General features: G+C 37.8%; 1 protein-coding gene across 1 annotated transcript in view; it reads left to right on the top strand.

The window, feature by feature from the left end:
* LOC117381939 (septin-8-A) overlaps window positions 1-25846 on the top strand; it is a 58719-nt gene extending 32873 nt beyond the window's left edge. The window contains exons 5-10 of the mRNA XM_033978995.2: window positions 4426-4587; window positions 7628-7724; window positions 18826-18994; window positions 20516-20648; window positions 21535-21704; window positions 24171-25846. Coding sequence (XP_033834886.1) covers window positions 4426-4587; window positions 7628-7724; window positions 18826-18994; window positions 20516-20648; window positions 21535-21704; window positions 24171-24174 — 735 coding nt within the window. The 3' untranslated portion in view covers window positions 24175-25846. The remainder of the gene's footprint in view (window positions 1-4425; window positions 4588-7627; window positions 7725-18825; window positions 18995-20515; window positions 20649-21534; window positions 21705-24170) is intronic.
* The last annotated feature ends 1860 nt before the right edge of the window (window positions 25847-27706 follow it).

The following is a 27706-nucleotide window of genomic DNA, read 5'->3' as shown; positions in this document are numbered from 1 at the left end:
AAGTCGCTCCTGAGTATAAGTCGCTCCTGAGTATAAGTCGCACCTGAGTATAAGTCGCACCTGAGTATAAGTCGCACCTGAGTATAAGTCACACCAGCCAAAAAATGCAGAATAATGAAGAAAAAACATATATTTCACCTATAAGTCGCACCGGAGTATAAGTCGCTCCGGAGTATAAGTCGCTCCGGAGTATAAGTCGCTCCTGAGTATAAGTCGCTCCTGAGTATAAGTCGCTCCTGAGTATAAGTCGCTCCTGAGTATAAGTCGCACCTGAGTATAAGTCGCACCTGAGTATAAGTCACACCAGCCAAAAAATGCAGAATAATGAAGAAAAAAACATATATTTCACCTATAAGTCGCACCGGAGTATAAGTCGCACCGGAGTATAAGTCGCTCCTGAGTATAAGTCGCTCCTGAGTATAAGTCGCTCCTGAGTATAAGTCGCTCCTGAGTATAAGTCGCTCCTGAGTATAAGTCGCTCCTGAGTATAAGTCGCTCCTGAGTATAAGTCGCACCTGAGTATAAGTCGCACCTGAGTATAAGTCGTACCTGAGTATAAGTCGTACCTGAGTATAAATCACACCAGCCAAAAAATGCAGAATAATGAAGAAAAAAACATATATTTCACCTATAAGTCGCACCGGAGTATAAGTCGCTCCTGAGTATAAGTCGCTCCTGAGTATAAGTCGCTCCTGAGTATAAGTCGCTCCTGAGTATAAGTCGCACCTGAGTATAAGTCGCACCTGAGAATAAGTCGCACCTGAGAATAAGTCACACCAGCCAAAAAATGCAGAATAATGAAGAAAAAAAACATATATTTCACCTATAAATCGCACCTCAGTATAAGTCGCACCCCTGGCCAAAACCATGAAAAAAAGTGCGACTTATAATCTGGAAAATACGGTAAGCGGTGCACCATACCTCCTACAGAAAAGTCACATAATGCATCTTTAAGGAGCATAAAAACAACAAAACCACCTTATCAATGAATGAACATAAGATTCTACATAAAGTCTACGCTCGTATAACTTGGAGTTTTGGAGATGTGGGTTTCCTCTAAGAACGTTTTATAGTGAAATACTGTTTCTCGTTCCATAATTTATATCTGCGCTTTGATACGTTTGGCCTTCGCGTACCACAATAAACAAAACACAATGGGAGAGGTTACGCAGATGAGAGGGGTGTCAAAACAGATCAACGTGAGCTATGATTTTCATTTCACCAGTGACTTACAAAACCTAAACTTAACAATGGACCTGACCACATATAGTCCACACACTGTTGAGTAGGTGGACATTTTCCTTTCTAAATTTGCCAAGTGACCTCCGTAACATCCAAATAAAATACACTGTAAAATGAGTCACGATCGCCCCAGAGCACTCTAATGTCCTTTGCAGAGGACTGAATCTCATTGGGTCTCCAGTCTACTTTTAATAATGCAGTTTACGATCGCTTAATCTGCGGCTAGAGCGTGTTTTCAAATACACGAGACACTTGTATTTGTTTATCAGTTCGTATTTCACCTCTCAAATGTCATATTAAACATTTGTGCTGCGAACTGAACCTTTACGTTGCAATTCTAAATCAGTAAATGAGAATGTCCTATGTTTAAATATCACTCTAATATATTATTATTAGTGTTAAATGCACAAGTTTAAATGAACAAATCACAGTTCTATTGCTTTATTTATCCCCGAGGGTCAATTAAAAAGCACAGAGTGAACAAACTGGATGCAAGAGCTGTGTTGTCTCGTTTTGTGCAGTGTCCTCTTAGCACTGAAGTGTTCAAATAAAGTGTTATACGTGCTCTTTAGTGTTCTGCTTGGCCCAAACAAAATAACGACCTCTGAAAGAGTATTAAGGCTGATGTGCTCAATATACTAAAAAGTTTATACAGTGGTCCCTCGTTTATTGCAGAGGTTAGGCTAAAAAAATAACCCGCGAAGTCGTCAGCTTTATTTTTTTTTTACAATTATTATACGTGTTTTTTGTCTGTAAAACCCCTCACCACACACTTTATACACTTTTCTCACACAGATATTAACGTTTTCTCACATTTCTCTCTCGTTTAAACTCTCTCAAAGTTCAAACCTTCGTAGGCGTCTTTGTCGGTGCAGAACGTTTCATCGACATTGTGGGTTTTGTCGGGGAGAAAACAAACTGCAAACGTACAGCACTTCAGAGTCACACTGCGATCCAAAGTTTATGTAAATTTGTCTGAATATTCTGTACTGTACACGGCACGATATATCGATCTATCTCAGCAGAGTTACATAATTAAGTTAAGTTAAATAAATCTGTCAACACACGTCTTCTGCTGTGTCAGGAAAACCAGGCAAACAGACCATAGTTTTCCATGATTCAGTGTATTCTGGTGTTAAGGCCGAGACAATGGTGTTTTTCTTTGAAGCTGTTTTTGAGTCTGTCCTTTCTGCATGAATGATTGAAGCCCTGGATGCACGGGGTGGTCTGTGGAGGCAGGAAAAGAGATAAGAGTAAAGAAAGAGGATTTTATGGCTTATAATGAGCTCAGGGTGGAAGTGGGAGTGTTGATATTTGGGTTTGTCCTCAGTAGTACAATGTAGACATCTGCAATTAGCCACATGGGCTGAGACAACGAAATGACTTGAACTGGACCTTTGCATTATTAAAAGACCTTTTCACTGACCACTCTTGACCCCTTAAAGCCATAGTATGTAACTTTCAAGACACAAAATAGCCTGTGTTTTATGTTTATTGCACTGACAAACCTACTCTGACTTTCTTTCTTGGTCTGGAGAAGGGCTTTTTCCTGCTTGAAATGTTCTTTTGGTTATAATTTTCCATAGTATGACATGAAAAAGGTTCCAAATTATGGTTTTAACCTTCTATTTCCATGGAAACACGCAGGTGACGCTTCATCTCGAGAAGGTTATACACTGCACCTTCAAGTTTATACGTTGCTGTTGCAGAATTGCTGATTAAATACGTCTTGGCATTGACAAATTCATTGAAATATTGTTATCAGTATCAACTTCAAGACTGCAAAAACTGTATTGCTGCATCTCGTTGTTTTGCATTTCAGCTTTAATTTCGAACCTCTCATCAATGTTGCATATTTTGTGTAAAAACTTTAGCAGTAAATGGGTGTAAACAGTGATAAATGAGGTAAACAACATACTACAAGTGACGTTTTATGACAAATGTGCCTCCTCTCCAAGTCGCTGTGAACTGACCACTCCCCCTGCTTTCTGCCCATACCATTACTCTCAATACATGTCCCTGAATAACCAAGATTAACGACCGTTTAGCATTTAAAGATGATAGCCCCCTGCTGTTAATTAACGAGCCAATAAAGTATGATGAGGATGTAATTTGACTGTGGCTCCGAGCCTCAGTGTGACTGATTTAAGAGCTGCACGGTGGAGATGTTATTGGATTTAAATGTATTTATTTTGTCTCGCTCACATCTCGGGCTGTTGTTTATTTTTGAACATCTGCTGCTGATTGAGTTTGTTTTTTGTAATTAAAATGTTTTGTTTTGCGTCTCTTACTTCAACTTCCAATTAAGCTGATTTTATTTTTTTCAAACGCCCTTGTACGTCAGGATCTGATTGTGTTACGTTGGTTTCAGTTGTTTATTATATTGCTTCTCCAACTTCAGACTTAAATAATTCAGATTTTAAACTTAGAATGGGGTCAGTCTTTGCATACAGATAAGTTCAGTAAAAAGTGTTATTAAAATATTGGTATTGCACCTTTTGCTTAATTCGTAATTTTTTATTTAAAGATTTTTTTTTTATCTGTTTATCATGTTTCCAAGTATTTTTCCTTGCAGAGCAGTACAAAGTTATATAACATACAAAGTTTTTACCTTTTACATTTAGATTTTTAAGTGTAGAAACTCAGAATGCAACACATTTTTGAGAAATTTGAGCACAAACTTACCAATTAAACCTGGCCCCAACGAGAATATAAATAACCAAATCCCTTCTTCAGATGTAGTGACCTTGAACCATGTTGCGTTTTACAAAAAAAAAAAAAAAAGACGGCTCTGTTCCACCTTGTGATGTCATGTAGTGGTATTTTTCAAGTTAACCATCACCTTTTACCTTTTGTTCTGTAGAGATTGGCAATTCCACTTCTGAAATTATCCAAATAATTCTAGTGAAGGTGTCTGGAGTTTAAAAACACAGTGGAGCACTTCCTGTTTTACCACATGATGACATCACACGGTGGAACGGAGTGTTTTTGTTTGGGAGAAGAACTCCTAAATATGCAGGATTTGTGCGTTAAACATGTGCGAATGAAACAAAACACAACTCCAGGTCTGTTTTTGATAAGGAAACAACATTAAAACAAACATTAGAGCATTAGAAAACATAAATATATATTCTATTATATGTTGTTTGAGAGTAATTGTTTATTTTCTGTGTCTTGTTTTAGGTGAACATCATTCCAATCATTGCCAAAGCGGACACAATCTCCAAAAGTGAGCTGCACAAATTCAAAATAAAGATCATGAGCGAACTGGTGTCCAACGGAGTCCAGATTTATCAGTTTCCCACAGACGACGAGACAGTGAGCGAAATCAACGCCTCCATGAACGTAAGTAACACTCTCTGAACACGGCTGCGCTAGTGGCATTTGGAGACGCTAAAATCCTCTTGTTTGGTTCAAATTAAAGTTTGAATCGGAAAGAAAGAACATTAAAGTATGTGTCAATTATTTTTTGAAAACAACACAAAAGACACAAAGAAAACCTGCAAAATTATAAGCAATTTTACACTATTATTAGAAGATTGCAAATGGGTCACAAAGATGTTCTGAAAAAAGTAACAATTTGTTCATTGGGTTATAAGGATGAATTTTATTTAGCTTTTTTATAGTGTTGTTTTAGAATTAGACTGTCAAAACATTACATTACGAGCATTTGGTTTATTTTATTGTATTTATTTTTTCTTGCATCATCAACAAAATGCACTGCCTGGCCAAAAAAAAAAGTCGCCACCTGGATTTAACTAAGCAAATATGTTGGTGTTGCTGCAGTTGGTCCGGTCGAGGTTCAGCAGAATGAGGTCAGCTGACACCTGAATATACTGAATGACCAGGTTATTACATCAGTGGATTTGTTCTTCCCTGATGACACGGGCAGATTCCAAGATGACAATGACAGGATTCATCGGGCTCAAATTGTGACAGAGTGGATCAGGAGCATGAGACAGAGAGAGACAGACACATCATTTTCACACATGGATTGTCCACCACAGAGTCCAGACCTTAACCCCATTGAGAATCTTTGGGATGAGCTGGAGAAGCTTTGTGCAGCGTCAGACTCGACCAGCATCAATGCAACATCTTGGTGGAAAATTAATGCATCACTGGATGGAAATAAATCTTGTGACGTTGCAGAAGCGAAATCGAAACAATGACACAGTGAATGCGACGTAATCAAAGCTAAAGACAGAACAACGAGATATTAGCGTGTGTGACCTTTTTTTTTTTGGCCAGGCAGTGTATTTACCACATTAAAGGTCCTGCACCCAAAGTTTATCTTGCCCCACTACAGAATCAGAGCATAAAAACAGCTCTTGAGATCAAAATATGTCAGCTATGTGTTGTGTGCATCGAGAGCGTTTTATTGCCCGATAATCAGGAAGTGTGTGTTAGCGTGCTAGTTGTTGTTAGCTTTATATCGACTGCAAAAATCCAATCTAGTCTCTGAAAGTTGTGAAAAGCACTTATGAGCTTTTATGATGCTCAGAATGCATAAGGTAAGCGAGGAAGACCGTAAAAATCAGGTAAAGCGCCTTTAACGTTAGCTTCTATTGATAAAGTATCTACTCATATTTATAAATTATGTCTTATAGTACATTTTCTACCACGTACATATATTTATTACCCGCACAAATCTACAAACCCCTTTTAAAATGCTCCTTCCTTCAGTCCGTGTAGCGTGTCCAGTCTATTCTTAGCCTTTTTACGTCATCTCCTCTCTCACCCGCTCTCCCTCTCCAGCTGGTTCCAACTCGCCTCCTAATGTTTGAGGTTGAGCGAGGGGCATGTTTTTTTCCCATGATGCTTCACACTGTCGATCTTAACCAGGCGCAAAAACACACCACATGGACCAATAACAAACGTGTGGGTTTACTCACTCAAAGCTAATGGCCTCGTAGCCCCAGCTGAGCCACAGTGAGGAGGGAAATGGCTGTTGTTTTTTTTACGGCAACGTTGGTGTATTTTGGGTGGTCTGATGCAGAGAGATAAGGATGACTTAAAGAAACTGTATGTAAGAGGGAGACATGTACGCTTTGGTTCTCAAGACCATTATCCAATCAGCAGAAAGCAGAATGAGCCTCACATGAGTCTCACATTTGCGTTGCCAGTTTTTATGCTGAAATCCAGTTGGTTTAAACCTAAAAGGACTCGCTCTGATCTGAATCCTCACAACCTAAACCTAAACTCTGTCACGGAGCCGATCATAAATCAGAAAATTGTGTATTTGTCGTCTATACAGGTTAAGACACTGGCAACCCAGGTTCAAATGTGTTGTAATACCTTTTGAAAACTGTAAAAGTGCAGGTTACGTACAGCTTCTTTAAGTTTTCAATGTATATTTTTATATATTTGGATAGAGGAAAAAAAAGTAAGAGGATTTCATGTCGTCAAACAGCTGAGAATGAGATGGTACTTTGATAAAGCATCCTAAAGCTAATACAGCTAAGAGTAGTATCGTATTTTCCGGAGTATAAGTCGCACTGGAGTATAAGTCGCACTGGAGTATAAGTCGCACTGGAGTATAAGTCGCACTGGAGTATAAGTCGCACTGGAGTATAAGTCGCACTGGAGTATAAGTCGCACTGGAGTATAAGTGCACCAGCCAAAAAATGCATAATAATGAAGAAAAATACATATATTTCGCATATAAATCGCATCTGAGTACAAGTCGCACACCCAGCTAAACTATGGAGAAAAAAACTGCGACGTTTAGTCCGTAAAATAAGGTAATTTGTTTTGCTGATAATAAAATAAAAGGTGAGGTATTTTCACAAAAAACTGTGGAAAAAATTCACTTTTTTCCCCAAATATTACAGGCTTCACAACATCTCGTTACTACATGTTTAAATACCTAATACTGTATGTGAAAATATGTTTTGAAATACAGTATTGCATTAGCTTTTCCTAAATTATGTGTAAAACGCTTTGTAAAAAAAAAAAACAACAGAGTACAATGATTTGCAAATCCTTTTCAACCTATATTGAATGGAATAAACTACAAAGACAAATTGATAAACTTTATTGTTTTTTATGCAAATATTCACTCATTTTCAATAAGATATCTGCAACACGTTCCAGTAAAGTATTTTTTTTTAAAGTTTTACACGGCGTCCCAACTTCACTGGAATTGGGATTGTATAAGATTTGACAAATTAATTGACAAAAAAAAACACGCAAATAGTAGCTACATTTTAAATAGCCAAATCTTTTTTAGTGCAATGAACGAACATACTGTAGATTTGATTTATAGTAACAGCGTAAAAACAAAAAATTACGATTATAGAGTACAATAAACTAACTGTACGAACCAAAATGCAGCTGTACTATTTGAATTTGAAGTTAACTTTTCATTCTTCTTTCTTTACCTTAGGCCCATCTGCCGTTCGCTGTGGTGGGGAGCGTGGAGGAGGTCAAAGTGGGGAACAAAACTGTCCGGGCGCGACAGTACCCCTGGGGCGTGGTGCAAGGTGAGACTAAGCACTATACAACACAGCCTATATTACATTTAGAGAGTAACACGAGGAGGTCAGATCAGGTTTAATTCCTTCCTCCAACTATTTCAGACATAATAGATCAGGAAGTGAGTGTCTGTCGAGTATCAACTGACCTCACTTTGTAAAAATACTGCAGTTTAATGGACTTTAAAATGTGCAGTCTGAACAACAAAGGAAAAGCTTTTGTATTCCAGTTTGTGCGGTCAGAAAAGAAACGAAACTGTGAGTGAACGCCTCAAAAAATGTCCCAAAATGAAACAGTTTGAACAACGATGTAAAGAAATGATTATAGGTGTGTGGAAGAAGAAATTTAAGTTATGTGGCATTAGGATTGTACACTAATTGTTATTTTATTTGTGGAGTAAGTGAATTATTGTTGTAAGAGTCTGACAGAAGTGTGATTATTGCTAAAATGACATTATAAAAGGGGGCGGGGGCAAAAAGGCATGTGCTTCTCCTCGCTCTTTTTCAGAATTTTTTATTTGAAATTAATATTCATGACTGGAAATGAAAAAATATTTACATTTGCCTTCATGTATCTGTTGATTATAGTTTGTTTGTCGTGCTCTCATGTAAATTCAAACGGCGTCTCAAAGCGGAGACATGGGGCTATCTAAATATTTTACCCTCATTACGGTAATCTGCCTCTGTTGTCCCTCGAAGGTGACGAATGAGAGCGCGGGGCTGCGGGGATTTTCCCAGTCATTTATTCGATGCGTAAAAGAAAAAATACAGATGGATGTGTAAAATAGAAGTAGTTGTGTGAAAAAATGCAGCAAATTCTGATACTCCGTTTAACATGATTTTTATGGCTAAAAAAGAATAAAAGTCTAGGTCTAGGTGAGCTGTACTGGCCCATAGTGTGCTCAGTCCTTAAAGGGTTATTACCGCTATTACTTCAGCGACGCCTCCTGACTACATGTGTCATAATTGACCAATATTGATCCATATATAAGGCGCATCGGATTATAAGGCGCACTGTGGGTTTTTGAGAAAATTAAAGGCTTTTAGGTGCGTCTTATAGTGCGGAAAATACGGTACTAGTCTATGTGTCTTATATTTGTTCTAATTCAGCTCAAGATCATCCTAAAACTATTCAGGAAACGCTCATTTCTGTCCTGTGAATGTGATTCCCTAGTATCAATACTTCTATCTACATTTGCTACTAGTTTTAGTCTTAATAGGATCTGATTTTCTGTACTTTACCAACCCTATTCCACTACACAATAACCTCTCCATGACAATCCCTCAACCAGAAAAGTCACATGACACACCTCAAATCTATGTTTTTTCTTTGTTACATCCATAAAAACATCTAATACATCTTAATGTCCGTGCGTGTCCTTAATGTCCCTGCTTGAGGCCCGTCAGCTGCCTACTCTTTGTCTTGTTATTTATACCCTCGTCCTCCTCCTCTTCCTCATAACGCTCTGTGGCCACTGCAGCTGCAACTGTGGACTTAATACAGAGTGACACGGAGAAACGAAGGGCGTGCAGCGGACACGGACCGGCACAATCGCCTCGGTGCTTGTAATGTTCGGTTTTCCGCGTACACTTAAACTACGGGTAATGCTTTTGCGAGTAGTTCTTTGCATATTGAGTCAAAAGGACATGTGTGGTCGTAGTGTGAGGAGGTTTTCAGCGCTAACAGGCTAATTTAATAAAGTCACATTCTTGGTTTGGCGTCTGAGGAGTTTCCTTGTCTCCTCCGCGTTAAGATCCGTCCGCTGACCGCTGTTTTTAAGTCGTGTGTGATTTTGGTGGGTGGTTGAGTTCTTCTGAAGGCTAACTCCCGAGACACGAATAAGATCTGAAATGTTTGGCCCAGTTGCACCAAAGAACGGGTCAAACGCAGAGGATGAGTTTCCCTATGGGGACAGTAAAATAAACTTTAACCGTAATGCCCAAAGCGTCCGCCAGCTTCTTTGTGCCCATGGAGATGTTATAGCTTTGCCTTTGTCTTGTCTATTTTCGTAACAAGGAGTAGGTGATGCCATCTGGCCAAGCTACAGGTCTGATCTGTGGAGAAGTGGGCCTCCTCACTGTAAGAATGCATATTTTTAAAGATTTTTAAGCAGTAAAACACCTGTAAAAGTCCCAGCCCTTTCTTCCATCAGGACATGAATCAAGTGCTTTTTTATGCTTATTCAGTTAAAGGAAAAAAAGGAGGAAAGGGGAAAAAAAAAGAATATATACATACCTATACACATATACATACATATACCTTCATATACAAAAGTTCAAAAGTCACTGACACTTTTAAATCTTCAGTAGCTCCTATAATTCTTAAGTTATACTCACCAAATTTTAGCAGTAGATAAACTGAACCTTCTGAGATTTTTACACTTGGACTTATCATTTATCATTTTCAGCATTTCCGGGCTTATGTCTTTTATTTGATCCTCGATATTATGTTTTAAGTCGTTTATTGTCTGAGGTTTATTCACAAACACCTTTTCTTTAAGATCACCCCACAGGAAGAAATCAGGACTAGTCAGGTCTGTGGAGATCACACACTGCCCCCTGTCTTTGAAAATGACTTATTATTCCTTTAATGGCGTTTACGCTTGACCCTCGTGACTCAAAGTTCCACTGTACAATGAGGGTTCGTTCCTCGGTGCTGTATTTGCTCAGATTAATGGCGGAAGGGTCGTTCTAAACGCTCTGAAAAAATGAAAGAAAAATATTTAGAAACAAAAGAGTTATGAGTTTTTTTTAGTTAAGTAAATTCAGTAGTTTAGTGCCATTTTTTCATTGTGTTATTCCTGATCTATCCCAAATTGTCATGTCTTATAATAATGAGTTTTTTAAAGTTTCTAAATCGCAAATGGTGATAAAATATGGAAGAGTTTTGTCACTCGCCTCACGCCCCAAGCGGCTCGAAAACCCCCTTTTTTGTCGCTGAACGTTTAAGTTAGTTTTAGTTAAGTTGTTTTGAGAATAGAGCATTACACATGGGAGTACTCTGCTGCAGGCTCCTCCCTTCCTCTCCTTCCTTCCTCGCCTCGTCTCCTCTGGCCTAACTTGACCACTTGTCTCATTCCTAAACCCTCCCAGGACACTTCGGTTATTTATATAGCGGTCTCCACGGGGACACAGTCATTTGGGCTTCATCAGTCGCTCAGAGACTCTAAAAACACATATTAGTCACTACAAACTAAGATTAAGTTAAGAGATGTCAATGTCAGATTTTATGTTGTTGTTACTGGAAGAAGCAGTATTTTTTTTGGTATTTTCCACGACAGGAATTAAACCATCTTTCACATAAGCATTTACACTGTTTAGTTATGGAGGTGTTTGTCTGTGTCCTTATTTATTACATTAAACCTTTTGATTTTATTGCTTTAAACGAGATTGGATTTGAAATAAATTCTTTACTCTTGTCATAGCTGCCATTAGACGGACCAATAAACTGCCAAAAATTGATCAAATAAACTGTTTTTGGCAGTAAGAACATAACATAATTTGACTTTTGAGACCCCAAACTGTCCAAAAATGTATGTATGAGGAAAAAATACACAACACTGCAAAATCGAAATACCTTTTAGCAAATATTATAAGGTTTATCTGCTTTAGAAAGTTTAATTTTATTCTACATTCACGTCTGGTCTAATGTTATGATACCAGAAAGAGGAAAGTGTGGTTTGCCTTTAAACTCGTATTACAATAAAAGGTGCACTATGTAACTTTTCTGGTGGGAGTCTGTCACCCGCTTGTCTCCATGGAGAGGTTATATGTTCCACAGTATGGCATTTAATGAACCAAATTGGTATGTACTACACAAAAATGTCTAGAAAAACATTCATTTTTATCGTGAGCAGGGTCACCTCTACACAGATCTGACCTGTAACTTGACCTGGTGGCACCCTATGTTTGTTTCCATGGAGATTGACACATTTATTGTAATACTTTTGAACATTCCAGGTGAAATTATCGCACCTCCGTGGAGAAGTGTAGATGACAGAACAGTTACATAGTGCGTCTTTAAACACCACTTGATTTTATTATTTATTTTTTGTTATTATAATTTATATTTAACTCGTGTCTAAAAATCGTGTGATCCTCGGTTGATTTTGAAAGCCTATCCTCTGGTTCCACATGAAACGATGAGTCAGTTCTGGTCATTGTCAGGTCAAGTTGCGTAATTATGTTTTGTCTTTTTCGTCAGTGATTTAAAATGTGTTGCGTATGAGCTGATAATTTTCTGGACGTGCAGTTTTTATTAGGACCATTTAACAATTTTGCAAAAAAAAAAAAAAACGACCAGCTCATATTGTCGAGCTTGTGTTTAGCGTTTTTTCATTGGATTTATCTTTTTTTTTGAAGAACACTCACATTTATCATTAGACTGAATCAAAAGTAACATGAGAAATGCAAGATTCAAAGTTAAAACTGTAAATATTAATTCATAAAAAATACCATAAGTCAGTTTCCTGCCGTTTTTAACAATAAATATATTCAATACACTGAAGATTCAACATCAGAGCTGTCTCATTTTTTTCTAATTCTGCTCAAAAATGCTCTGTTCCACCTTGTGATGGCATGAAATGGTAGATTTCAAGCTAATTAACAGCTACTTTTTAACTTTTGCTCAGTAAAAATTGTCAATTCCGGGACTAAAATCATCCAAATAATTCTAGTGAAGCCGTATGTGGTTTAAAAACACAGTGATGGACTTCCTGTTTTGCCACATGATGACATCACAAGGTGGAATAGAGCGTTTTGAGGTTTGAAGATGTAGAATTTGAATAAAAAGTGCCAGTTCTGATGTTGAATGTTCAGTGTTTTGAATATATTTATTATCAAAAGCGGCAGGAAACTGATTGAAGACACACAGTGAGGGACTTCCTGTTTTACCACATGATGACATCACAAGGTGGAACAGAGTGTTTTTTTTTCCGTTTGAGAGAAAAACTCAGCTTAAATATGCAGGATTTGTGCGTTACACGTGTGAATGAAGGAAAACACAACTTACGGTGTTTTTTGGATGAGGAAACAACATTATAACATAGATTTAGATGAGAAAATGTCGTAATATGGACCTGTTAAAATAATTAACAACTCATTATTTATATTTTTGTAATTGTTTCATATCGTTCCGACATTTGTATAAAGAAAACTGCATGATTTTTACTTGTATCTGATTTGGCATTGGTCCAGTTGTCCAGTCTACACACTTATCTTTCATCTTTCTGTTGTGTTTTTGATAAAAGAAAAAAAAAAAACGCATCATGGACTGAACAGAGATGTCCCTGTCTCTGTCTCTGTGACACGGGACAGGCTGAGGGGACGGGGGGGGGGGACTCTGTGATCATGGAAACAGTCTGTAGACGCCAGGTCCCGTATGGGCTTTGGCTGGGGGTTTGAGTAACCTTTAGACGGGCCTTTACACAGCCATGGGAAACTGCCCCGAGAGGAACAGAGAAAGGACAGAGAGACGACTGTGGAACTAAAACACTGTGATGAATGGAGCCCAGTGTGGAGTATTGTGTAGGATTGTGTAGTAGTAGTAGTAGTTTGTGTAGTTGCGGTAGATGTAGTACTAGTATTGTTGTATAAAGTGTTGTACTTTTAAGAGGAGGAGTAGAGGCATGTATGTAGAGGTGACAAAATGTAAAAAAAAAAATGTATATCTTGATTTTTTTTCTCGAATATCCCAAAAACTATACTCAGATACTCACTAAAGTATGTCTTTAGATGTAATACTTGACGTTACTAACAAAAGTGTAGAAGTTTTCCCGTCTTTTTATGGCAATTTTTATCATAAACAATATACTCAATATTGAAATTTTGCATATCGTCAAAACAACACGGTCACCCATTGTCTCTGGCAGTTCAAGAGGTATGTAGTAGTTCTAAGTAGTAGTGGGCTTAAAGTGCACAAAGTACAAGTAGGAGTAGCTATATTTATTGCTAGTAGTCTGTGCAGCTCTGATTTACTGAAATTTGTGTAGTAGTTGATGGTGGTAGTAGCAGTAGTAGTAGAACCAGTAGTAGTAGTAGTAGTAGCAGTAGTAGCAGTAGCAGCAGCAGCAGTAGTAGTAGTAGTAGTAGTATTAGTTGCAGCAGTAGTAGTAGTAGTAGTAGTAGTAGTTGCAGCAGTAGTAGTAGTAGTAGTATTAGTTGCAGCAGCAGCAGTAGTAGTAGTAGTATTAGTTGCAGCAGCAGCAGCAGTAGTAGTATTAGTTGCAGCAGCAGTAGTAGTAGCAGCAGCAGCAGCAGTAGTAGTATTCGTTGCAGCAGCAGCAGTAGTAGTAGCAGTAGTAGTAGTAGCAGTAGCAGTAACTAAACTGGGACTAAACCAGGAGCTGTTGTAGTAGCAGTAATAGTGTAGGAGTAGGAATAGTAGTACATTTAGTTGTAGCAGCAATAGGGAGTAAATGTAGGTGTTGTGGTAGTAGTAACAGTAGCAGAAGTAGCAGTTGAAGTTGTTTTTGTAGTAGTGCTAAGTAGAGGCAGTGGTCTTCCTAGGAGTAGTAGAAGTAGGATGATGATGAAGAGGAGGATGAGTAGCTGGTATTAGCATTAGTCACATATTAACTATTGTGTCGAGTGAATAATTTATTTCCAAAGGTTTCCACTGTTCAACTGTGTATTTCTCACTAATGATGTGGTCAAACAGTCTTTTACTGTTCTACTTTAAAGACGTGAAGTGCGCTGGGGGCAGTACATGAACATGAAATAACTCGGCGTATCTTCAAATGTTTTTTATATATATATTTCTTTCCCCTTAAATGTCATGTTACTTGGCCTTTTCCACTCATTATCTGTTCTTTCTATCTACAGAAGGCTCAGCGTGTGGTGGCATTTGAACCCCCCCCTCTATAGTGTAACTGTGTCGTTCTACACTCTGCCCACGGTTCAGACTGTATGTGACGTTCAGACTGTATGTGACGTTCAGACTGTATGTGACAGTTCAGACTGTATGTGACGGTTAAGCCACGTATGACACTGGGCACGTGCCACGGAGGAAACTCACGCCACACCTGGAACAGTGTATATTTTTACATAATTAGGTCAACATAGTAAGGTCTGTGTTGTAACTGGAAGGTACATGAACAGCAGGTTGTGGCTGGTACTGTTGTTGTTTTGCCATTGCTGTATTTATTTTGCTGTTGTTGCACTTGTTGTTGCCGTTGTTGTTGCTGTTGTTGTGGGTGCTGCTGTTGTTGTTTTTATGCTCTTGTTGTTGTTATTGTCATTGTTGCTGTTGTTGTTGCTGTTGATACTGTTTTTGTTGTTGCTGTTGTTGTTGCTCTTGTTGGTGCTGTTGGCTTTCTTGTTGTTGCTTTTGTTGGTGCTGTTGGTTTTCTTGTTGCTTTTGTTGGTGCTGTTGGTTTTCTTGTTGTTGCTTTTGTTGGTGCTGTTGGTTTTCTTGTTGCTTTTGTTGGTGCTGTTGGTTTACTTGTTGCTGTTGTTGTTACCGTTGTTGTTGTTGCTGCTGCTGCTATTGCTGTTGTTGCAGTTGTTGTTTTTGTTGCAGTTGTTTTTATTCTTGTTGCTGTTGTTGTTATTGTTGTTACTGTTGTTGCTTTTGTTGTTGTTGCTCTTGTGACTGTTTTTGTTGCTGTTGTTGTTATTGTTGTTACTGTTGTTGCTTTTGTTCTTGTTGCTGTTGTGACTGTTTTTGTTGCTGTTATTGTTGTTACTCTTGTTGGTGCTGTTGGTTTTCTTGTTGTCGCTGTTGTTATTGTTGTTGTTATTGTTGTTCTTGTACTTCTTTATAGCAGTGCAATCTATTTAATTGATTCTTTGTGTCCTTGACATGGCACAGACTAAATATTAAATGTGTGATCTGCACATAAAAAATATATCCTAACTTTACATGGATTTTGATTAATGATAAAACAATACTATAGTCCATATGTCCCACAGACTGTATATATAAATGGACGTTGCTAACCTGCTAGCCGCCACGTTCCAAACAGGAAGTGACCATCGACTCTGACTCTAATCACTTTACACTGAAACACTGTCACCCCTCTGTGCAACCGCTGCAGAGAGCCTCATCATTTTGATCTTAAAATGTTCGTATTAACCCGCTCTACATGATCCTGGGGTTTTTATTTGGAAATCCACAGGCAAAACTCCAAATGTGGAACTCTGCTCAGTAACCGCTAACCTCGATGAGCTTCATTTGACTGGAGCCGAACGCTGTGGGTGACGTCACACTCACTTAGTTCTTCTTTACACAGTCTATGGTTGTGTCCGGTTGATGAAGTTTGGATGTTGCAGTAGGATAAAAGGTGAAAGTGTCATTTAGTTCTTTCTACTAACTTTCCATAAAAGACGAGAATAGACTGAATGTGACGCCTGAGTGATTGTTGATGGTCGGAGGGGCTGATGGCTCAGATTTGCTGCTTCACTTCCATCAGTTTTACTCCAGGGCTGCTCCGTCCAGTGAGTGAATGAGTAATGCACCAAACTGTAACGTGACTTTGAGCATCTGGAAACGTGGCTTTATAAGACTAATGCATCGGTATTAATATTAGATGATACGGCTATGCAACTGAATAGACATCGAATAGAGATTTAGTCATTTCTAAATCAATAAATGATCTTTGTAATGGAGGTTTATAGTCAATCCTCTGTCAGTAAAAGCGTGTGGTGTTCAGACGTAAAGGTTTTATATTACGCAAAATTGACTGTTACGAGCGTTAAGCCGTGTTAGAATGTTGTTACCGCCTCAAAAACACACCTGGAGTTGTGTTTTGTTTCATCCGCACGTGTTTAAATGACTCTTTAGTATTAGTCTGTCTGTATCTCCAAAGCTCAAAAAGCTTCGTTCCACCTTGTGATGTCATGAAGTGGTAGTTTTCAAGTTAACAGCTACATTTTTACATTTAGTTCATTAGATATGAGCAATTCCAGAGCTGAAATTATCCAGATAATGCTAGTGAAGGTGTATGGAGTTTAAAAACACAGCGGAGCACTTCCTGGATTACCACATGATGACATCACAAGGTGGAACGGAGTGTTTTCTGTTTGAGAGAAGCCTAAATATGCAGGGTTTGTGTGTTAAACGTGTGTGAATGAAACAAAACACAACTCCAGGTCTGTTTTTGATAAGGAAACAACATTATAATAGATCAGAAAATGGCATAACCCTTTAAGAGGAAGAAATTTGACCATTTTTGGCGTTGTTAAAAGTGTGTTTTTTATCGTCTATCTTCATTTTTTGTTTGTTTTCCATGGGACAAAATGAAACCGTGATTGAGCAACACCGGGGACACACATTTTATGACATTAGCAAAGATTTTTACGCCTCTCATTTTAATCTGAAAGCGCTTCATGCTTCAATAATCGAGTACATGTAAGAGAATTTTGACGATGGCGTTTGACAGCTTTAACTCCCCTCCCTCACTGTTCTGCCGCTTAGACGTTTCCTGTCCCCTCCCCCAGAACACGGGATTAATCAACTGTAAGGATCACTCCACGTTAAAGCAGATTGAGCGGGCGTTACTCCTCTACGGATAATTAACACCAGTAACATGTTTGGAGCTTGTAACCATGACGCTGTGCAAGTGTTACTATGGTGACGAACCAGGAAGTAGAGTGGATTAATATGATATGGTGTAATGGGGGTGGGACTCCTTAAACTCTCGGCATTTCGTGCGGCTTGGGGCTTAACGTTCCATGACAGTGAAAGCTAACCGCTGTGTGATGTGTTTTCTGTGGAGAGTTAATGGAGTTTATTTTTTTTAATAATTAGCAGATGTTATTACAGCAGATATCAAGGTTTAAATTATTTTTTTGGTTTGTTTTAAGATTTGTTTAAAAAAATACAGCTCTCTACAGTTAGCAAACCTGCCCCAAAGCCCTAAACTTAACCAAATTACGCTAACTTTAATCTAATTGTGAGAAAAAAAAAGTTGTTCGCTGGGAATATCAGACACCACAGGGGGGCGCCAGTGATTAAAAACTATCGCTGTGTCCTTAGGGAAGGCACTTCACCCACATTGCTTAGTGTGAAAGTGATGCCTGAGTAGTATCTTAGCACCACAGAGGTTAAAGTGAATTAATAATGCATCGTAAAGCACTTTGGGAGTCATGAAACGCATGATATAAATCCAGTGGTTAATTAATTCATTAATTAATAACAATTCTGCAAAGTGGTTGTTGTTTGGTTTGACTTTGTTTGGGGGAAAATGATGCTACCCTTTTTTTTTAACAGTTTATTTTCACGGTTTTCACAATAAAGACGAAATAAATACATACATATATTAATAATAATACATATGATAAGGAAGAAAAAGAAAAAAAAAACACACATTGTTGATTTTTACCACAAAATCGCTGCACATTCATAGGACAAACAAGCAACAAACTGGAGGCACAAGAGGCACCGCCCCACTGCACCATCATTCAACTTATTAACATAATCAATAAACGGGTCCACTTCACATTCACTTCACAAAATAACAGGAGATACGTTCGCCGTTTACTTTTTAGTTCATACCTATGTGTTATTTTTATGGTGCTGCCCTGATGCATCAATAGAAAGTCAAAGAAGAAGAAGCTGGATGTGTTTTTGTCATAATTTGAGGTGCAATTTAAGCTTTGTCTCGTCAAAAAGTCTGTTTTTGGCTGCACAGGTTTGTAAGAAAACAGTGGTTACAATAGATAAGTTGTTAAAGTTGCCACTGGACGAGATGATGAGCTTTTCCAGGGAATCATTTAGGGTCTGACTGTACATTCCTGTTGCAGATTTGATGGTTTGATTTCCTGTGTTTGAGGAAGGGAGGATAACAGGATAGGCTGAGAACATTACATAAGCTGCGAGTTTTTTCATTCAGAATGTTTTATTTAACGAATTCTCATATTAGAGCCTTATTGATGTATTGAACAAGTAACCGTAACATTAAAATTTGATATCGTAACTTGTTTTGACCACATACAGTGTTTGAAAATAGAAAATGTGAAGGAAAATGATGAGATTTGGACGCGCAGGGTTGTTCATTTTAGCTGAAACGCAACACAAGTGAGGAAAAACTACTCTGAAACTTTACTTTTGAGACTAATTTATAAGTAATGTGTCTTTTAATAAGTATTGGTTCTGTCTTTTGTGCGACAGTTGAGAACGAGAGCCACTGTGACTTTGTGAAGCTGCGGGAGATGCTGATCCGGGTGAACATGGAGGACCTGAGGGAGCAGACCCACGCGCGACACTACGAGCTCTACAGACGCTGCAAACTCGAGGAGATGGGATTTAAGGACACTGACCCAGACAGCCAGCCGTTCAGGTGAGAGCCGTTATGAACCTGGGGATGCAGCGGTTCCTCGTTTATCGCGGGGGTTATGTTAATGGTCGAAATCCGCTTTATTTTTACAGTTATTCTATATGTTTTGCAGCTGTAAAACCCCCTCACCACACACTTTATACACTTTTCTCACACAGGTATTAACATTTTCTCACATTTCTCTCTTGTTTAAACACTCTCAAAGTTCAAAAAAACCTTCGTAGGTGCAGAACGACATTGTTTCATCGACATTTCATCGGGTTTTGTCGGGGAGAAAACATACAAACATACAGCACTTCAGAGTCACACTGTACTGTAAAGTGTAAAACTTATATTATCTTCATTAGGGCAGTTCTGTGGGGAGTAAAAATGTGACCTCAAAAGTCCTACCTTTGATTTTGAACCATGATAAAGGAAAATGTGTCACCGTTTTCCTCCACCCACTTACTCTTTAAATTGAACCGTGACAGAGGAATAACCCTGTAGCGTCATTAGCTGATCTACGGCTGTGCAATTCATCAACATTTAATCAAGATTGAGGCATTTTTAAACATCTGTGCGTGTGTTATTTTAGTTATAGTCACATTTTTGTAAAGCGCTTTTCCACCTTCAAGTCACTCAAAGCGTTTTACAGCAAGGAACGGTTCAACTATTCACACACACATTCACACATGAGGTGCATTGAGTGTCTTGTCCAAGGAAACCGCGACAAAATTCATCTGTAGGAGCTGGAATTGCACCACCAACCTGTAGATCTGAGTGGATCTGACCGCTCAACCAATGATGTTTATGTCCAGAGCGGGATTTCAACCAGCAACCTTCAGATCAGTAGACAAACACTCTTCAAACTGAGCTACTGTCGCCCATCATGAGGTCTACCATCTGTTAAAATATGTGGTTTGCTTAAGAGTTTATGCTTTGGAGGAAGAAATTTTACTATTTTTTGTGTTTTTTTCACTGTGTTTTTGCATCGTTTATATTCAAGTAACTGGTATCGAAAGACATTTGTATTTGATTGAAGCAGACAAATAAAAAAATCGAATCAAATAGCGATTGATGAATGTAGTATGAGGGGAAAATTATGAATGTAGTTATTTTTCAGTTCGATTTGATTTATTTTTGTAAAGCCCAAAGTCACAACAGCTGTCGAAACTTAGGGCTGAACATGAGGATTCATTTAACAAAGAAAGTTAGAAAATCAACAATGAAAGAGAAACACACGAGCAAATTAATCAACAGAAAACAACAACAATAGTCAAATCTCCCAGCCTTTTCTTGTGTCCATATTGCAAGAACTACACACACAGTTGTACAATATTTAAACAGAAAAGAGTGGGTATTTCCAATCTTCACTGGGTCAAAAGTTATCGAAGGAAGGAGCACTGGTGAAGAAGAGACAGATTATGCAAATTGCGAATGAAGGCTGGTCCTACAAGACGAGACAAACAAGCTACATCCAAGCAAATCTAATGTATGTATATGTACAGTCACGTTGCTCACTGTCGCCGTGTTCGCTTTGTGCAGCCTGCAGGAAACGTACGAGGCCAAGAGGAAAGAGTTTCTGGGCGACCTGCAGCGCAAAGAGGAGGAGATGAGGCAAATGTTCGTCAACAAAGTCAAAGAGACGGAGGCAGAGCTCAAAGAGAAGGAGCGAGAGGTCAGTTAATCGAGCTTTTTGTACAAATAACAGCACAAATATTAGCTTTCTGAGTATGATGACTATATATCTGGATGTATGTATCAGGCCTAAACTAGGACTAACACCTCAAATATGAATATCAAATACTACAACTTTGTATCACCGGTGTAGCACAGTTTATATCAATATGTATATCCATTTTTTCTTACATTTAAACATGTGCTATGTGTCTTTTTACGGGTCTGCCACCTGCTTATCTTCACCAAAATGTAATTGCTTTGCCAAGAATGTTCCGCAATATGGCATTTAGCGTGTCCACCTCGCAAACTTTTACACTACGCTACAATAAAAACAGCTGTAATGGAATAAATACAAGCTAGATATGTTTAATTCTATACTGTGGAGCATTCCAAGCAAAGTAATCACTTCTTCTTCATGGAGACAAGCGGGTGGTGAACTCTCTGCCACAAAAGTTACATAGTGCACCTTTTAATTTATCAATGTTTTGGGTCTATTAATGGTTTTAAGTCTTGAATTTAGCCTCTTGTACCTTTGTCAGGTTGTCAAAAAACATCAAAAATCAAATATTAATCATTGCTAAAGCTAGGACTGAAGCTAGATACTCATTTTAGCAAGTATTGATACTAAAAAAATGTCAAAATGTATAACTTTAGAATGATCTTGAGCTGTATTAAATCAAATATAAGACCAGACAGACTAGTATACTCCACTGGAACACTTATTTGGACGACTGAAGGATCACAAAGATATAAGACGACATGGTAAAGTACGATAATTTAATGTTCTACTGTCCAAAAAAAGAGTTTCTAATCATCATCGTGGTATCAGAATCGGTTCGCTCCTTCCCGATCTAACATCCTTAACCCCGTGTCCGCCGCCGCAGCTCCACGACAAGTTCGAGCAGCTGAAGCGCATGCACCAGGAGGAGAAGAGGAAGGTGGAGGAGAAGAGGCGCGACCTGGAGGAGGAGATGAACGCTTTTAACCGAAAGAAAGTCGCCGCGGAAACCCTGTCCTTATCCCAGCCGCTCAAGAAGGACAAAGACAAGAAAAAGTAAGTACAGACCGTCACTCAACGTCTATAAAGTGAACAAAAACCAGAGGTGAGTAGAGAGGGAGCAGAGGAAAGAAAATATAAATAATAGAGGTCTAATGTACCGTAAATTTCGGACTATAAGCCACGACTTTTTTCCCCACGCTTTGAACCCTGCGGCCTGTACAATTTTACTGGATAACGGCCACCGGGGGGCGCTGTCTAGCTGTAAAACATAAAAGTGAGATAGACGTGGGGGAAGATTATGCTCTGAAGAATTCACCAGTTGATTTTGAATGGTCATTTTGCGCATCATGGAAAACACGACGAAATGGATATGATGCAGTTTTTAAGATAAAGAAGGAAATAAAGCCACTGCACGTGAGCTCGGCATCAATGAATCCAACTCGGTCAATGTAAAAAGACGACAAAAGGAAATAAAAGCAGACGGCCCGTGTTGGTAAAGCTTTATTTTCCAAACCTGCAGGTGTGTTCAGCCCGTATTGAAGGCGTGTTGGTGCCAATTTTCAAGCACGGTTTTTAAAAAAGCGTGTACGTCTTTCTGTGTAAATATCTCATGATACAATATGAAAACCTGCGGCTTATTGAAAAAAAAAAAAGATTTTCTTTTCAAATTTAGCTGGTGCGGCTTATATTCAGGTGCGCTCTATTGTCCGAAATTTACGGTAGTTATAGCCATCCACTCCTTTATCCAAATTGATACTGTGTTTGGTGATAAAGTAGTAGTAGTAGTAGTAGTAGTTCTTCTGTAGACTATTAATGTAATTACTCTGAATAAATCATGCATTCAAAGATTTCCAAAAAAAAGAAAGAAAAATACTGCACTCTTTGCAGATTTTTTGTGGGCAAAACACCAATTTATTGTAATAATTAAATATATAAAACATAGATTTTCTGATTTGTGGTCTGAGTAGTTTAATTTACTCTACTATGTAACAAAATAAATTAAAAAAAATACTAAAAAAGAAACAAAAAACAGTTTAAAACACCAAATTATTGCAATAATTAAATATATAAACATAGATTTTCTGATTTGTGGTCTGAGTAGTTTAATTTACTCTACTATGTAACAAAATAAATAAATAAAATACTAAAAAACAAACAGAAAACAGTTTTTTATAATACAAATCATGCCATATGAAACACAAATGCCCAACTCTGCAAATAATGAGCAAAGTGAAATGTTGCAGACATAAAATGCACCATGTTTTTTTCTATGTTGTACTCTTCATTACCACCTTTGGGTTGAACCTCTTTACTTTGACTTCCTGTTGTTCTCGTCCTTTTGTTCTGCGTAATCGCTGGTACTGAGTTAATTAACAGACTAATTAAATGTGCTGCTGTGGACCTATCTTCAGTGACCACCTGCGACTGAGCCAAAAGGAAACAAGCTGCTCTATTGTTCTAAACGCTTCCTGTGCTTTCACTTTCCAACGATTCAGGAAGCACAGATCACGGCTCAGCATAGAGACGGAGAGGTGGCATTAGCGCTCCTGACTTATTCTGTTTACAAGTGCAACGTGATCTGTAAGACACTTTAGTTTTGGTAGAAGTTCACATTTTTAGACAAATGCCAGCAAAAAAAATAGAAAAAATGATAATCTACAGCATAATAATAATAATAATAATAATGATAATAATAATAATGATAATAATAATAATAAAAAATGATGATAATGACAATAATAATAAAAAATAATAATAATAATAATAAAAAATAAAAAACAATAATGATGACAATAATAAGAAAAAAAAAAAAATAATAAAAAATAAAAAACAATAATGATAATAATTATAATAATGATGATGATAATGACAATAATAATAAAAAATAGAATATAAATAATAATAATAATAAGGTTTTGCACATTTTTTTATTTACATTTAAGAAAAAGGTTGAAAACATAATCATGGCAGCACACATTTGACTTAATTAAACTATATACTTTCATATTAACCAAAATGGTAACATAACATAGCGTAGCATAGCTTTTTTTTTTTTTCTTTTTTTTTAACTACAATGAAGCACACAACTGACAGCTACATACTGGATTTCTGAATAATAAAAAAAAATACATTTATTCAATTGGTGGATGTTAGGAATTATATTAAGGCAAATTAATGTTATTTTCCCAATGATTAAACACCAAATATATTGAAGTTTTCCATTCATAATCTCAGGTCACTTGTGAGGAGTCTAAGGAGTTCTGGCTCCATCTTGTGGCTAAATCTCAACACTGCACCTTTATGTCACTTAGAAAAAAGTAGACTTCCACTTTAAAAACACCCACAGTTTGCATCCGTGTTATTTATTTAATCAACTACTATTAAAAAGTAGTTGTAATACTTTCCTTACTTACCCTTTTCACATTTTTCAAACCTCTACTTTCCTACTTCAATTACACTTTCCATGTTTTGTCCAGTGTTTGCCGTTCATTCATTTTATTTTTGTTTTTATTGTTTCAGTTAATTTATGGCTGCCGTTCACCTTTCCCACACACGGACACGGATCTGTTCTCCATCACCATAGAAACAGCAACACCTTTTTTTCTGTTATTTGAATGATTCTTGTTTTATTTTGTTTTGTAAGTTTTATTTGGTTAACATTCCATCATTGTGCACATGGACCAAAGAGGATGATGAAGACCCACCATCATGGCCATCTCATGTATTAAGTTTCACAATGTTTTGGACACTTTATATATTGTTTTTAATGCTGTTTTTTGTCATTTTTTCCCCTTTGACCTCCACAAACATGCAGAAAAAATGTATATCTTATATTTTCTTTTATTTCACCGTTTCCACTCCTGGAAATAGCATTTGAAATGGTTTGTTGCTTTTTCACAGAGGTCAATAGAATAATAGATGGATATTTTTGTAGATTTAAAGATGCACTGCTAACTTTTCCAGTAATGGATAGACAAGCTGCTTGTTTTTTGTGTTTTCTTTACTTTGTCTGAAATATTCAATAGTACAAAATGGTTCATGGTACAAAAAACATCGGAAAAAAACAAGTAATTTTACTATTGGACGCATCGCCTCTTCACAGATCTGACCTGTAACTTGAGCTGTAACATGTTCGCCTCCACAGAGATGGGTATCCTTAATGCCGTACTCTGAAACATTCCAGGCAAAGCGATAACATCACCGTGGAGACAAGCAGGTGGCGTGTAGTGCATCTATTAAAAGGCCAACATTACACAAAACTGCCCGTGTTCTAATGTTGTTACCTCCTCAAAATCATACCTAGAGTTGTGTTTTTGTTTCATTCGCGCACGTTTAAGTACGCAAAACGCTCTGTTCAACCCTGTGATGTCACGCAGTGGTCATTTTCAAGTTTACAGCTACATTTTGACCTTTTATTTAGCAGAAATTGGCTTTACAAGCGCTGAAATTATCCAGATGATTCTAGTGAAGTTGTATTGCATTTAAAAAACTACAAAAACAAAAAACAGTGGAGCACTTCCTGTATCACCACTTGACATCACAAGGTGGAACAGGGTGTTTTCGGTTTGATAAAAGAAGGATTTGTGTGTTTAAACATGTGTGAATGAAACAAAAACACAACTCCGGGTCTGTTTTTGATACGAAAACAACAATATAACACACAGTAAATCAGAAAATAGCGTAAAATGAGAACTTTAACGTGTAAAAATCAGCCTAAATAAAACATTAACACTTTTCAAATGCTATTTCCAAGCCATTTTTTGCAAACTTTACCCTGTATGAAATGCCCGAACGCGTTAAAAGCAATACAACAGAGTACCAGTATGCTGTAGATATTATAATACCTATACGATGGTACTGACATAGTAGTCTTATGCAATACTCTGGTGCTGTTTTTGTAATAACTGCATAAATGTTTGTGAATATTTTTAGATCTTTCCTAGCTTTCTATGCAAAATGTCTTAATATTTGGTTAATATAAGAAGCACATATGACATTGGTGTACATTGTCGTTTGATAAGTGTATTGCTATAATCTATAATAGTGTCGTGGCCGTTTTTAGGACACGCACGACATGAAGCCAGTATGAAAAAAAAACACAAAAAACAACATCACGAAGCCATATTTTGAGTAGATCTAAGACGAGAGCAGCTGTATTTACTGTTACCGATGGAAATAAATGCCCCTGTTTGACATGTGTGCGGTTTGATGTGGATATTTTGGAGGCGTTGGCGCTTTTTTTTTCACTCGCGCAACAACAAAAACAACCACCGAGCTGTCAGGAACACACGCGCAGCTGCTGAAGAGGAAGAGAGAGTGAACGACGGAGGGAGGGGGGGGCAGACAGATGGAGAGAACTTCCTGTTGATGTGAGAAAAACGGGTTTTACTTTGCAATAATTGTGTAAACATCGAGAAACGGGAGCAGGGGGAGCTTTTGGGGTTTTTTTGTGCTGCTGAATCGGACATTTCTGAACCATTTTGTCAAAACCGTTGAAATTAAAACGTTTTGCTGATGTTTCCACGGCCGACGCCCATCTTTTCTCCGCTCGTGTGTGAATAGAGTAGCTGTGTTGAAAATAAGAGTTTTGCGTGTCCAGTGGTGTAAGAAGTGTGATACAATTCATCGCTGTGTCACTGCGGTTTACAATCGTTTTCCAGGAAGTTGAGGGGAAGAGGAAGAGGCGTCGAGATGCGTGCGCTTCGTGACCGCATGTTTTTCAGATCAGCATTTCTTCTTCTTCTTCTTTGTTGTTGTTGTTGTTGTTTGAGAATAGATTGAGTTGATGTGGATGTGAACCCTCCTCATTCTCAGTAACTCTTGTCTTGTCCGAAGTGAAGGTGGTAAGTATTAGACTCACTTCAACGTCTTTTTTAATCTTTATTTACACGAGGGAAGCCACTGAGAGCACTTGGGCCCTGTTTAAAATACAAATCAAACAGAAAAACACAAGTATATACAGTGTCGTTCAAAAATAATCGCAGTATAACGTGAAGAAACCAGAATAATCCAGGTTTTTAGTTTATTTTTATTAAGACATTGGAGATCATTTTAGCTGAACGGCCTAGAATTTTTCGCACCCCTTTATAGGTTTTCCCCTTTCCAATCAACTTTTTAATCAAAGTACGCCGTTCTTTTTCTGAACAATGTCTTGAACGACCCATTTTTCCTCAAACGCACACTGATTGGATGCCACACTGCTATTTTTTAACCTTAAGAGCGCGCGGATCATCAACGTTGGGTTTTGTTTGTTTTCTGCGAATCTGCTGCACCGACTGGTAACTTGTTTGCCATGTAGAAATAACAAAAATATATTAAAAACCTGGATTATTCTGGTACTGCTATTATTTTTGAACAATACTGTAAGTCCTTTAAAAACAGGTGCAGGTGTGCGTGATACATTTAATTGCGATTGCATCACCGATATATCCAGTTTTGCTTTTCGTTTGGAGCGTAATCCGAGGTCTAAGTACGACTCTGATGGACCAAAGTGCACAGGTGTTTGTCCATGTGGCTCGTTTTAAGTGAGGTCAGGTGTTTACGAGGGAATGATTTCAATTGGCAAAGCATCTAAAACACACCACATGGATTTAACTAAGCACAAAAAGGTGGTTCAATGAAATATTAAGAGTGCGTGACCTTATTTTTGGTGGCAACTTTTGTTTTTGCCAAGTGGTGTAGATAAAAATATACACTGAAAACTTAAAGAAGCTGTACGTAACCTGCACTTTTACAGTTTTCTAAAGGTTTTACAACACATTTGAACCTGGGTCCAGTGTCTTAACCTGCTCGGAGGATAAATACACAATTGTTACAAACCGTTTCCTCGGGAGAAAGGAAGTAACACAAGATAGTAATAATAAATAGTTTTTCAAATGTTGGGGAATAAGGAGGCTCGACCAGTACAAAATTCTAGGTATAAGGTTAAACACAAAAGTGAAGTTTCTCAGTTGCAGATATAAGTCAAAGTTCACAAAGCGCTGGATATTCTAAGTCAGAAAGGTGGCAGAAAACACAATCAGGCAGCCAAGAGTAGCAGGAGGCGGTGGAAGGTG

Source organism: Periophthalmus magnuspinnatus, chromosome 14 (assembly GCF_009829125.3).
Source record: "Periophthalmus magnuspinnatus isolate fPerMag1 chromosome 14, fPerMag1.2.pri, whole genome shotgun sequence".
Classification (NCBI taxonomy): Eukaryota; Metazoa; Chordata; class Actinopteri; order Gobiiformes; family Gobiidae; genus Periophthalmus; species Periophthalmus magnuspinnatus.
Note: the sequence above shows the minus strand (reverse complement) of the source record. Positions and strands in the feature narration are given on the sequence as shown.